The sequence below is a fragment of the Hypomesus nipponensis genome, chromosome 26, assembly GCF_054491055.1.
Source record: "Hypomesus nipponensis isolate SF chromosome 26, ASM5449105v1, whole genome shotgun sequence".
Taxonomy (NCBI): Eukaryota; Metazoa; Chordata; class Actinopteri; order Osmeriformes; family Osmeridae; genus Hypomesus; species Hypomesus nipponensis.
Window position 1 is genome coordinate 5,524,136 of NC_140386.1, and position 13,365 is coordinate 5,537,500.

The 13,365-nt window shown below is 57.3% G+C and overlaps 1 protein-coding gene across 1 annotated transcript in view; it reads left to right on the forward strand.

Moving 5' to 3' along the window:
* ptprfa (protein tyrosine phosphatase receptor type Fa) overlaps positions 1–13,365 on the forward strand; it is a 144,172-nt gene that overhangs the window by 89,377 nt on the left and 41,430 nt on the right. Inside the window, exons 9-13 of the mRNA XM_084692649.1 lie at positions 787–1,368; positions 2,554–2,687; positions 3,012–3,156; positions 5,188–5,493; positions 10,029–10,222. Coding sequence (XP_084548775.1) covers positions 787–1,368; positions 2,554–2,687; positions 3,012–3,156; positions 5,188–5,493; positions 10,029–10,222 — 1,361 coding nt within the window. The remainder of the gene's footprint in view (positions 1–786; positions 1,369–2,553; positions 2,688–3,011; positions 3,157–5,187; positions 5,494–10,028; positions 10,223–13,365) is intronic.

The following is a 13,365-nucleotide window of genomic DNA, read 5'->3' on the forward strand; positions in this document are numbered from 1 at the left end:
CAGACGACTTTCATTCTGAAAATGGAGAGGGGGGGAGGGGCGGGGAATGACTTTTGGAATATTTTCAGCACGGTGTGTGTATTACAAAGCGTTAATGTTTGTCAGCATGGATTATGAAAACACATCCTATGGGTCCATGGTCTGCTGTGTCGCCCTACTCTTTGGAAAGTCGACAGAAAAAAAAATCAGCCGCCATCTTGACTATTTCTAAGACAACGATGACCTTCTTATGGTCTTCTATTAGATATCTTTTTCCCTCTATATATTTTTGGCCTCACATATTTATCCTCTTTTCGAAAATGGCTTCCACTCCAAAGTTGTTATCACATATAAATACCTGGGTGAAGTGACAACAGAATTGATTTTCTGTAGCGAGTAGAGCCGAGTTTTGCTTTAGATGAGTGGGAGGGGGGGGGAGGGGAACCAGGCCTGCGATTGAGCGCGTGGAGAGTAAACGTTGAATGCGCGCCTTCGCCCGCGAATAGCCAGCGTGCGCGTCGCGCTGGGCGAGAGACACTCTGCTTCTGTGAGATCATAAACACGGCGGGCCTGCCCTCTCCAGTGGCAGTTGAGAGGGCTGAGAGAGACAGCGTGCTGAATCGTGATTGACCAATAGAAGGCCGGCGGGGGGCTCGGGGATGGCAGTTCCTCCCCACCGCCGTTCCGGCACTGTGGAAGCGAGAAAGCGACGCTGCCCGCGCCCTGGCGTGTCTGAATCGCGTGTGCGTCTGACGCTGCACGTGCGTATTTCTAACCATGTCTGTGCCTCTCCCCCTCCCCCCCCAGCCCTGCCCAAACCCCCGACCTCCCTGATCGTCACGGAGACCACGGCGACCAGCGTCACCCTCACCTGGGACTCGGGGAACCCCGAGCCCGTCTCCTACTACGTGATCCAGTACCGCGCCAAGGCCCCCGACAACGCCTTCCAGGAAGTGGACGGCGTCGCCACCACACGCTACAGCATCGGCGGCCTCAGCCCCTACTCCGAGTACGAGTTCCGCGTCATGGCCGTCAACAACATCGGCCGGGGCCCCTCCAGCGGCCTGGTGGACACCCGCACCAGCGAGCAGGCGCCCTCCTCGCCGCCCCTGGCCGTGCAGGCGCGCATGCTGAGCGCCAGCACCATGCTGGTGCAGTGGGAGCCGCCGGAGGAGCCCAACGGGCAGGTCCGGGGCTACCGGGTGTACTACACCTCGGACATGGACGCCCCGTTGAGCGCGTGGCAGAAGCACAACACGGACGACAGCCGGTTGACGACGATCTCCGGGCTGGTCACGGACATCACCTACAGCCTGCGGGTGCTGGGGTTCACCTCGGTGGGGGACGGGCCGCCGTCGGACGTTCTGCAGGTCAAGACCCAGCAGGGGGGTGAGTGTTGCGGGGGGAGTGGGCGGGGAAGGGAGGGGCGGGTCTGGGGAGAGGACACGGCTTGGCTCACTTGAGGAAACCGTTTTTTTTTTGGGGGGGGGGGGGGGTTTGACAGGTCTGTTTAAGATGATAGGCTACGGGCGTTTCTCCCATCGATCTCCTACATTAGAGGCCCACTCGCCGTGCAAACATCCGTATCCGCAAAAGACTTTATCTTTAAGATGTCCTCAAACCGTGTTCTGGAAGGGAAGTCGGGCAAATTATTCTGCTTCATGACAGCTCGGAGAATAGCACTGATAAGCAGGGGAGAGCCCAGAGTGGTTTGGAAAATGTTGTTTCGAATGCCTCTCCTCCTCGATTTAATCATGCTTTTACGCGAGGCACCTGAGAAGGTACTCATGGCTGATATTAGTGAAACCCCAGGCTCCGAACTCACACTGGAATAACACCTGCACGTGTCATGTGGAATGGCTGGTGTGACTGTTCTGAGATTTGTTTTCTGAGAGCTGGATCTCTCTCCTTGTCTCCCTGCCTCTCCTCATGTCTCTCTCTCTCTCTACCTCTCGGTCTCCTTTGGCCTCTCTCTCTCTCTCTTCCTCACCTCTCTCACATTTGCACCCTCTCTCTCTCTCCTCTCTTCCGCTACCACCGCTCCCCCCCCCCCTCTCTCTCTCTCTCTCTCTCTCTCTCTCTCTCTCTCTCTCTCTCTCTCTCTCTCTCTCTCTCTCTCTCCTCCCTGTCTCTCTCCTCCCTCTCTCTCCCTCTCTCCTCCCTCTCTCTCCCTCTCTCCCCCCTCTCTCCTCCCTCTCTCTCCTCCCTCTCTCTCCCTCTCTATCTCTCCTCCCTCTCTCCTCCCTCTCTCTCCTCCCTCTCTCTCCTCCCTCTCTCTCCCTCTCTCCTCCCTCTCTCTCTCCTCCCTCTCTCTCTCCTCCCTCTCTCCCCTCTCTCTCTCCTCCCTCTCTCTCCCTCTCTCCTCCCTCTCTCTCCTCCCTCTCTCTCCCTCTCTCCCCCTCTCTCCTCCCTCTCTCTCCTCCCTCTCTCTCCCTCTCTATCTCTCCTCCCTCTCTCCTCCCTCTCTCTCCTCCCTCTCTCTCCCTATCTCCCTCTCTCCTCCGTCTCTCTCTCTTCCCTCTCTCCCTCTCTCTCTTCTCCCTCTCTCTCTCCTCCCTCTCTCTCCCCCCTCAGTCCCGGCCCAGCCCTCCAGCTTCGAGGCAGAAGCAGAGTTGGACACTCGCATCATGCTGTCGTGGCTCTGGCCGGTGCAGGACCCCGTGACCAAGTACGAGCTCATGTACTGGGAGTCGGGCGCCAGGGACAAGGTAAAGCACCAGCACCACACACCATCGCCCTCGTCTTTACCTCTTCAGACGCTCTGGCCATCCTCCCCCCCGAGGTGCGAAACGGTTTGGGACAGTGAGAAACCCTGCCATCTGTTTGCCTCGGCCCGCTCATTCGACGCTGCTCGGACAAGCTGGGCCAGAACAGGGGTGAAACGGGGGAAAGCTTTTTGCTTTCCGAGTGTTTCGGCGAACTTTCACCCCCGAGCCTTTCGAGCCGTGATGTCCATTTCTTGACGTACTTTACATGGTATTTAGTGACGGGGTAGTGAACACTGATACTGTGGTCTGGATCCAACCCCTCAGGTCCACGTGACCTTCGACCCGGCGGGCTCCTACGCCGTGGAGGGTCTGAAGGCCGACACCCTCTACATGTTCACCCTGGCGGCTCGCTCCGAGATGGGCCTGGGAGTCTTCACTCAGCCCCTCGAGGCCAGAACCGCCCAGTCAAGTAAGTACCTTGACCAGCCCCCCGAGACCTCTTCCCCCACAGCAGGAACGAACCTTCCGGAACTCTCTCTGAGCGAGGTCACACGTTTGTAAATGTCGAAAGACCTGCGGTGTCCCAGACGAGTCGACAGGGCCGACGAGCCGACTCAAGTTGGCGTTGAGGTATGCTGTATTTTTCCGGTGCGTTTTCTTTTTGGTTCGCCATGCATGAATCGTGTTTGTGTCGTGGACGGCTCGTCGTTTTGAAACCAGAGCAGCGACGGAAAACACGGACCTAGTCGAACCGCGCACCCGGGGGATCCATATGATTTCCTCTCGCGGAGGTTTCCCCGAGCGCCCGCCACATCGCCCTGTTCCCCGCTCCACGTTCAGCGGCGGAAACAAATGATTGCACATTGGCCACCGTATATGTTTTGACGGATGACATCATAAAGCCATGTAGTCACTTTCCATGCAAGTGGCCGACGTGCAACAGTGGGTATTATGATGTAACGCCTTCGCAATCCAAACAGACCGCGACGCGGAAGGCGGCGACACGTCCGCGAAAATGTCACCGTCGTTCGTCATGAGCGTCTTCGGTTGGCGCCGCGACGGCGAAACTCCCCCCCCGCACGCCCTCGCAAGTAACAGCGTACAACGCTGCTGCTCCTTAATGGACTTTTTCCCCCCTCCTCAATATGCGCCGCTGCCGTTGTCAAGGCTTCATACGCTCACTGGGAGACTTGAACCTGAAGAAAATGATATATTTATGACGGCGCTCGTGAAGAATCAGGCCCTTATTCTCAGCCATTTGTTTTACTTGTCAGCCGTGAAAGCCCACGCCCGCAACGAGACTCCGGTTCCCATAGGAACAGAGGCCCCCCCCCCCTAAAACAGTCTGGTCCTGCGCGGTCCGTCGGCAGTCTGAGTCACTCCGTTGACATGGCGAAGGGGGGGGGGGGGGGGGGCGCTTTCTGTCTCGTCTCTCTCTCTCTCTCCGGCGCTTGATGTTTCCCTGCTGCTGTCTTCACCTCAAGGAGCCTTATCCATCTCTCTCTCTCTCCATCTCGCTTTTCTCCCATCTTTCCCATTACACCGAACAAATGTCCTCCTTTCTCTCCTCGCAGCATGTTTGAAATGTTCACCCCCACCCCCCACCCTCTACAAGTCACCATTTGATGTTCTAGTTTCTGTCAGTCCCTCTCTTGAATTCTTCTCCCCCCTCTCGTTCTCCTCTGCCTTTGCTCTGTGCCCTCTGTCTCTCTCCTCTCTCCCCTCCATTTTTTGCCGGCTTTCATAACTCCCCTCCTCGCTCAACCCCCCGTCTGCTCCGCGATCCGGTCTCCCACCCGAGGCTCCTTCGTTCCCTCTCCTCCTCGCCCACGCGGAGGTACCCCCACGAAGGTCCTCCGGAACATCGGGGAATGACTCTGCCTTTTCTGGGTGTCACGTCTGGCTTATGTGTGGGGGCCGGGGCCCGTTAGAGACGAGAGACGTTTTTGGTTCTCATCCCACGATCGTCGCTGCTCTGGTCGCCCACGTGTCCCCAAGCTGGCGTGGTTACCCTTCTACCCCCCCCCCCCCCCCACCACACCCCCAACCCCCCCAGTTCTACCCTAATCTAGCTCACCTCATCCATTTCATGGGTCACGAGACGTGACTTTTCTTTTGCCTTGATTTTGAAGTTCGTGTTGCCTTTTAATTTGAGTCCTTTTTTGGGGGGGTTCCGTTGTGTTCGGTCACATGCCTGTTTGGAATGTTTAGTTTTTGTGTTGACTTCTGGACTGTGAGGTAGCACATAGCCCAGGAAGAACGAAATTGAAAGTCAACAAAATCCGCCGATGGAATATAAACTGTCCGTTCCAGACGGCATCCCAAAACCCAGTTATTGAATGTGTACACACACACACAAGCACACTCATTCATTACACACGAGCGCAGACCAGCAGCGCACTGACTTGAGCTCCTCACAGTCCAGACGGCATTTCCTCATCCCTCTCCACCACCTCCTCTCCCGCTTGACCCCCCTCCCCCCTCCCCCCCCCCCCCCCAGCCCCCTCGGCGCCCCCCCAGGACGTCCGCCTGCAGAGCCCCAGCTCCACCAGCCTGACGGTGAGTTGGGCGGCGCCGCCCGCCGCCACTCGCCACGGCGACATCGTGCGCTACTCGCTGGCCTACCGGGCCTCCTCGGGGGAGGACCCCGAGCGCCGCGAGGTGGCCCACATTGGGCCGGAGGCGACCGGCTACACGCTGGAGGGCCTGGAGAAGTGGACCGAGTATCAGGTGTGGGTGAGGGCGCACACGGATGTGGGGCCCGGTCCGGAGAGCCCGGCTGCCCGGATGAGAACCAGGGAGGACGGTACGTCTGCGGCTTGACAGGGCGACAGGGTGGGGGAGCCCCCCCCTCTGAGATTCCCTGGACACTAACCCAGCCCAGAGCCGGGGGCTTTTTCCGGTGGTTTCTGCTCGTGTGACTCCTGCTTGGGGACTGTCGCTGCAGCTGTTGTGGCTTAGCCTCCCTTCTGGCAGGTCCCTCCGTCGCTGTCTCTCCCTCTGGCTGTTTCTCTCGCTCTCCGCCTCGTCTTCTTTCGGCCTCGCTCTCCCTCCCGCTCAAACGCTCGCTCCCCCCTCCTCGGCCCCTCTCCCTTGCCGTTTCCGCGCGCCCCCCCCCCCCTCCCCCGCGCTCTCTCCCTCTCCCACCCTCGCTCTCCCTCCCTCCCTCTCCGTTCTGTCTCTCTGCTCTGCGTCTGCCTTCTGTCAGGCCTCCAGCCCAGCAGGCCCGACGCCCCCGAGAGGTGTCTGCCCCCGCCACCGCCGGGCCCCTCCTCCAGGCGCCGTGATAACGGGAGGCAGCAGACTCTGCGAAGACACAGGCGGCAGCGAAGATAGCATAGGCACCGGGCCCCCCATTCGGTACCAGCCTCGGTTGGGGGAACGGGGGGAGGGGTGAGGGACCTCGACGCTCTGAACCGAAGAAGCCCTCGCAAGGGGGGCCCTGCTCTCTCGCTCCTCGCGAGCCGTCCGCCCTATTTCGTTTGCCGGTACTCACATTTAGCCATTGAGCAGACGCTCTTATCCAGAGTGAGCGCCCACAGCTGCGTTGGGGGGGCCGTTAGGTCTTTCCGCAGTCGCTCCAGATGAACAGGCGACGCGCGGGGAGATTTCTCCAGATGTTATTTGGCGGGAGGGACCAGGGTCACGACGCGGATCCTCCCCAGTGGTCGCGAACACTAACAAATGAACTCGGTGTCTGCCCTTGGCATCTTCCTCCCTCCGTCTACTCCCTTCCTGCCTAATTGCATTAGGCTTCCAATTGCCTGGGCTAATTCGATTTCCCGTTGCCTCCATCGCGTTTGGAATTGTCTCCACCGTCTATATTCCGAGCAGCAGGAGCCCTGCTTTACCCTGGTGATGGACGGTGATGTATAGGGGTGGGGGGGGTGTGGGGAGAGAAGGTGTGGTCCGCTCTCTCTCCTCGCTCTGCCCCGACGGTCGTCTTCTCCGGCCGGCGCCGCGTTCCACCCCCCGGTGCATTGTGGGGTGCGGGCGGTTGTGGATGGCGCGTCTGTCGTCGCGTCGACAGGCGCCCGCCCTCCTTCGAGCGGAGGCCCGGACCGGGTCGCGTCGGTACGTCGTGTCGCCGCGCGCGGCGTGGCTTTCCTCCTCCCACGCTCGCTAACCACGTTTGCCTCCTCCTCGGCCTGCCTCTCTCTCTCTCCTCTTCACTTTTATCAGGCTCTCTCTCCCTCCTTCGGTCGCCCTCCCTGGATCCCTCTTTCTCTCTGTCTCCCTCCCCATCCCTCTCTCTCTCTTTCTCCCCCTCCCCACCTCTCTGTGTCTCTCTATGTCTCTCTCTCTCTCTCTCTTACTGTATTTCTCCCGGCCTCCCCTCTCTCCCTCTGCCGCACGCCCACCGAATTCTAATCCATCTCCCTTTTCATCTCTCTCCGTCTCTCTGCGCCCCGTTTGACTTTGAGCTCCCATCGCTCACTGGATTTCTCCAGCATCTGGGCTCCACACATGCTGCAGCAGCTCCTCTGCCATATCCGTGCCCAGGCGTGCTCTCTCTATGTCTCTCTGTGTCTCTCTCTCTCTCTCTCTATGTCTCTCTGTGTCTCTCTCTCTCTCTCTCTATGTCTCTCTGTGTCTCTCTCTCTCTCTCTCTATGTCTCTCTGTGTCTCTCTCTCTCTCTCTCTCTCTCTCTCTCTATGTCTCTCTGTGTCTCTCTCTCTCTCTCTCTATGTCTCTCTCTCTCTCTATATGTCTCTCACTCTCTGTGTCTCTCTCTCTATGTCTCTCTCTCTCTCTCTCTCTCTCTCTCTCTCTGTGTCTCTCTCTCTCTGTCTCTCTCTCTCTGTGTCTCTTTCTCTGTGTCTCTCTCTCTATGTCTCTCTCTCTGTGTCTTTCTCCCTATGTCTCTCTCTCTCCTCGTCTCTCTCTCTCTATATGTCTCTCGCTCTCTGTCTCTCCCTATGTCTCTCTCTCTCTCTCTCTCTCTCCCTATGTCTCTCTCTCTCTAAATGTCTCTCACTCTCTGTGTCTCTCTCTCTATGTCTCTCTCTCTCTCTCTCTCTCTCTCTCTCTGTGTCTCTCTCTCTCTGTGTCTCTCTCTCTCTCTCTCTATGTCTCTCTGTGTCTCTCTCTCTCTCTCTCTATGTCTTTCTGTGTCTCTCTCTCTCTCTCTCTCTCTATGTCTCTCTCTCTCTATATGTCTCTCACTCTCTGTGTCTCTCTCTCTATGTCTCTCTCTCTCTCTCTCTCTCTCTCTCTCTCTCTGTGTCTCTCTCTCTCTGTGTCTCTCTCTCTCTGTGTCTCTTTCTCTGTGTCTCTCTCTCTATGTCTCTCTCTCTGTGTCTTTCTCCCTATGTCTCTCTCTCTCCTCGTCTCTCTCTCTCTATATGTCTCTCGCTCTCTGTCTCCCTATGTCTCTCTCTCTCTCTCTCCCTATGTCTCTCTCTCTCTATATGTCTCTCGCTCTCTGTCTCTCCCTATGTCTCTCTCTCTCTATGTCTCTCTCTCTATGTCTCTCTCTCTCTCTCTCTCTCTCTCTCTCCCTATGTCTCTCTCTCTCTCTCTGTGTGTCTCTCTATGTCTCTCTCCCTCCACCCTCCCCTACAGCAGGCACCTCGTCATGTGCTCGGTGACAGGGCGGCGAGGTCCCGACTCACTCGGCCCTGAAGGCTGCGCCTCACATGTCCTTTTGTTTTAATAAGGCCAAGTGAAGCTGGTCTCCCCGGCCCGTAATGATTCAACTCCTGCGTCTTCACCCTATCAGAGTGGGGGGGGGGAGGGGCTGGTGGAGTGGACAAGCTGCCTGCCGTGCTAGCAGTCTGGGGCTGAGGGGAACACTACTTAGCCGGGACAAAGCAAGAACACTGCCCCCCCCCCCCCCTCTCCATTCCCCAATTCACCAATCACAGTCCCTCACCAAACAAGAAGAAGCCCCCCCCCCCCCCCGTATAACACAACACGTGTTATAGGACCAACGGGTCCTCCCCCTTTCGAAACTCGATTGGCCGACACAATCCCTTTCCCTGCCAGATCTTTATTAAATTACGGGCAAAATCGCTTTCCCGACGCCCAGAATTGACAAGCACATGATGTGCGCTTGATTGCCTTCTCGCGTTTCTGGGATTCTGGGAAAGAAAAAAAAAGTACATTAGCAGCTCGACTCAAGTGGTCCCCGAGAACAGAGCGGCTCCTTGGCTGAACCCAGTTTCCGGCTGAGCTCCCTCCCTCCCCTCAGCCCCCGCCCCCCCACCCCCGCGGTTTCCATGGCGACTCCGCGGCGACTGAGTGGGGGCTCTGTGGTCGGAGGCAGAGCGAGCGAAAGAGAGAAAAAAGGAGAGCAGAATGGAAGGAGAAACAGACCGAGAGGAGCTCGAAGAAGGTCTGGCGTTGGCTGGGCTTTAGCGCTCCGATGCTAGTTTAGCCTTGACGTTGACTGATGACAGACCGCGCGGTTAGAAAACGGCAAGCTTGAGAGGCTGCATCACCCCACCAGTCTGCATCCCAGCATGGAGAGTTTAAACCCCAGGCCTCCAGATAACGGCTTCGAAGACCCACATCAAAGAGCCAGCACTGGGCCTATGTCTGTCTGCGTACGTGTTGTGATCCAAGCTATTGTTCTTCCCCTTTACAACACAGGCTGAGGCGATTTTTGCTGATTTGTTGTTAAAAACAAGAGGCCTGTTGACATTTTCTCTCAGAAGGTCAACGCGTGATTTCCGGCGACGTCCAGTTATATGAGGTTAAATGATTCCAATGAAAGGGCCTTTCTCAAACGACGGTTTATCTCCCGGGTTCGACACAGGAAAAGTGCTGCAACATGTGGGAACAACTAACCTCATTTATCCGCGTGCTAATCTCTTAATGCTCGGCTTTTTAACCTTCGCCGCTTCTTCTTTTGTCCTCTTGTTTTCTATCGAGTATCATTAACATCTGTGCTTGCTCTGCTCAATTTTCTTTTTTCCTTTTTTTTGGTTTTGTTATCAAAGTCGAATTTGTATTCATTTAAAACCCCCCTGCTAGCTGACCAAGCAATCCATAGAGATGCTCCTGAGCAAATCTCGGCAGACAGGCCGTGCTGTACTGTAGCACGAGCGGGGCATTCCGGTAGGTTCCCGCGAGGCCTCGGGGGGGAGAGCAGGAGCGCTGCTTTGATGCGTGGAACCTTCAAAAGCTAGCCTGCAACCTCCCGGTTACCTTTGAACTCGTTCAGACCCGTTGGTGGGGCTTCCTCCTGGGAAAGGAAGTCGGGAGCCGGCCCGACGGCCTGGCGTTTGGACTGGGTCTGCCGTCGTCTGTTATATGTTAGGTTTGTGTCGTCCGACCCTGACCTCGCTCCTTCTCCCCCCCCCCCTCCCTTCCCCCCTCCCCCTCCCCTATTACAGTGCCCGGAGCCCCTCCCAGAAAGGTGGAAGCCGACGCCCTCAATTCCACGGCGCTCCGCGTGGCCTGGAAGCCCCCCCTGCAGGGGAAGCAGCACGGCCAGATCAGAGGCTACCAGGTGGTCTTCTCGCGGCTGGAGAACGGCGAGCCGCGCGGCCAGCCCCACCTCCTGGACGTGTCACTTCCCGAGGCCCAGGTACGCGCTTGTTCGTCGCAATTCACCCCCCACCCCCCCCCCCCTCCCTTTCCTGTCAGAGTGTTCAACCGTGCTTACATGAGGCGCCCCTGCGTCGAAATACTCGCTCGGTAGCTGGGAATAATCAGGGAATCTGCATGATTGGGTCGTCGCTGACTCTTTGAGGGGTGCTCGAAACCGTACAGTTCGTGCACCCGTGCCTGTTGACGTCGTCTCTGGTTCATTTGGCTCGCTCCAATTTTCCACCGTGCGTCACCGAGAGGGAATGGAAGGGTTGAGCACACAATCACAGGGTGTCACTATGCAGATGAAAATGCATCGGCCGTTTAAATGCTGCCGCGGCCTGTCATGTCGACGATAATGGATTCTTACTGACTCGTTATGCCGCCCAAACAATCGATTTTGTATTCTTGTTTTTTCCCAAACTCTCTCTCCCTCGGGAGATGGTTTTCGGTTGTGCCAGCCGAGTTGCCTGATTCGTCGGCGGGTCCACCATCCGTCGCCGAATCGTTTTTGGCGCGGCCGGCGGTAGGGATGGGGGCCAGTGTGACAGATAAGAGTTGTTGTCCTAGCGTTAGCATGTGGAAGCTTGCCTTGCTCTGTCGGACGCCCCGGGGTGTCAGAGACCACCCCCCGCCCCCATCTCCCCCTCTCCTCACCGGGTCTGCCGGCTTATCAGCGTCTGTCCGCCTCTCCCCGAGCGTCTGGCGAGATAGCCCACAGGCCAGGGGGCAACGTCAACTCGTGTGAGCTGGCACCTTTGAGTCGGTCCGATGCGCACGCAATACGTGACTCATTGGAGCGGTGGTCGATATCCGCCCCCGCGCTCCAATCAACTTTCCCCTACGACTCGTCACTGTGGGTCTTTGTGCCTGGTGTGACGCTGGAGGTCTGTTCAGGGCAATCGTGAGCCTTTCCAAAGTGGATGACAGCCAAGGCGAGGGCGAAGCCTCGCAGACAGCCCTCCGAACGCCGTTTGGCGGCGTCCCCGCCTCAGCCGGCCCGCCGCACGGAAAGGTCGCGCGACTTATCACGCGACGCGCTGGCTGTTCTGCGCATTCATTTCAGATTATTTTTATGTTTTTTTTTCTCACTCTCTATCTCTCTCCCTCTCTCTCTCCCATCTCTCTCTCTCCCTGTCCAGGAGATAAGTCTTACCTTCGATTTTCCTCCATGAAGTAAATTCCTGTGTTATCTGTGCGTGGGACCCCGTCAGATAAAGGCCTCTGCATCTCTCTTTCTCGCTCTCTCTTTTGCCCTCTCTCTTTTGCTCTCTCTCTCTCTCCCTCTCTCCCTCTGGTTCCCTCTCTCTCTCTCTGTCTCCCTCTCTCTATCTCTTTGTCCCTCTCTCTCTGTCTCTCTCCCTCTCTCTCTGTCTCTCCCTCTCTCTCTCAAGCGCACTCTTCACACAGTGACCTGCCGATTGATGTCGTTCTATGGCTACTGTCTTAAAGCCCCATCTGTAGTTAATGTGTTAAACCCCCCCCCCCCCCCCCCCCAACCTCAGTGACATGTCTCAGCACGCGGGTCGTCCACGGCGCCGACCCCTCCCCTCCGTGGTGGTTCCTGGCATGCACACACACGCTGGCACGCCCCAAAGAGGACGGGGGGGGGGGGGGGGCGGGGGGGGCGGGTAAAAAAAACACACGCACACATCCTTTAAAAACATGTCCCTACGCACGTAGATTCTACCCCAGGGCCTACCGTTGTGTTGGTAGGCGGGCTGTTTTCCCTTCTGGAATCAACAGTAGGCTGGCTAACAACCTGCCCCCCCCCCCCCACCCACACCCCCCGTCTCCCCAGTGGACTGTGTGCGCGGGGAAGAGGAGCGGTGGAGGGTGACTCTGCCAGGCGGATTAGGCCGTGGCGTGGCGGGCTTGCTGCCGTAGATACATCACCCCGGATGGGAGATGCATCTGTCCTGTCCCTGGGCGCGGCGCTCCATCATTTTAAGTGGACTGTTTTGCCAGGCAGTGGATCTTTTATGCCAGGGCAGTCGCTCATGCCCCTGGCGGCCTGTGCCCATGTTTATGACCACGGCGTCCTTGTCAAAGCGGATGAAAAGCGGCTTGTCTCTCTCTCCCTCTTCTGGATCCTGACGGAAGTCTTGGGGACTAAATCTGGTCGGGAAACAGGCCGTCGGGCGGATTCTTCATCCTGCGCGCGACGATACAGAACCAAGGGCGAGGAGAAGGGGCTTTTTTTCCGGAAAGTACCGCAGCACTCGAGCCCGCACTGTTATCAATTGTGTTTTTCCGTTCGGCAGGCACCGACTGAGAATCCCTCCCTGACATTTCATGTTGTGGCTCGGCTGCCGTGTGGCAAGCATGTGTTACGGCTTTTATTTTTTTGGTCTGGCGTCATGACAAAGGCCTTAATGACAGAATAAATTCCGCCGTATCAAATTATTGGCTGTGGAGGTTACAGACACTGAGGACCGTTAAGGCTTAATTGCCTGCCAACTCTCTGTCTTTTCTTTATGAGTCCCCTTGCTGTTATGTATCTACCTGCTATCTCTCTCTCTCTCTCGCTCTCTGTTCCTCTTTCCATTTGCCCTCTCTCTCATTTTTCTCTTTGTCTCTCTCTGGCTTTCTCTCTGTCTTCCACCCTCTCACCTTTCCCACGAATCTTTGCATTTTGTTCTGTATTCTCTCTCTCTCTCTCTTTGAGTTCTCTCCGTCTCTGCTGAAGAACCCCAAAAAACAGGGTGGTTTCCGGGAGCCGGGGATTTCAGCCGGGCTTGTTTCCCGACACCCGGGAGATCCTCGTGTGGATGGCGGTGAAGCGTGAGGCTTGTCTGATCAGATAAGCGATGCCTGTCACACCCGGATCGAGCTCTACCGGGAGAAGCGCGGCCGGCCGCGGAGAGGTCGCCCAGCGGGTCAGGGAGAGTGGGAGATACCAGGATGGAGGGCAGAGGGGACGGAACCGCGGAGGAGTAGAGGCTCTCCAGCCGTGGGCGAGGAGCGATTTCCCTGCGAGACAGGACCAGCCGTGGGGCTTGAAAGCCCACACATACATACATACATACGAGTTAGCAAACACAAGGACGCAAAGTGCGCGCCTCGTCGGTCCTCCTTCTGGAAGCGTGCGCGCTCTGTCGTCATTTGGGTCCCCGAAAAACGGCATTGGTCTTCGCCCCC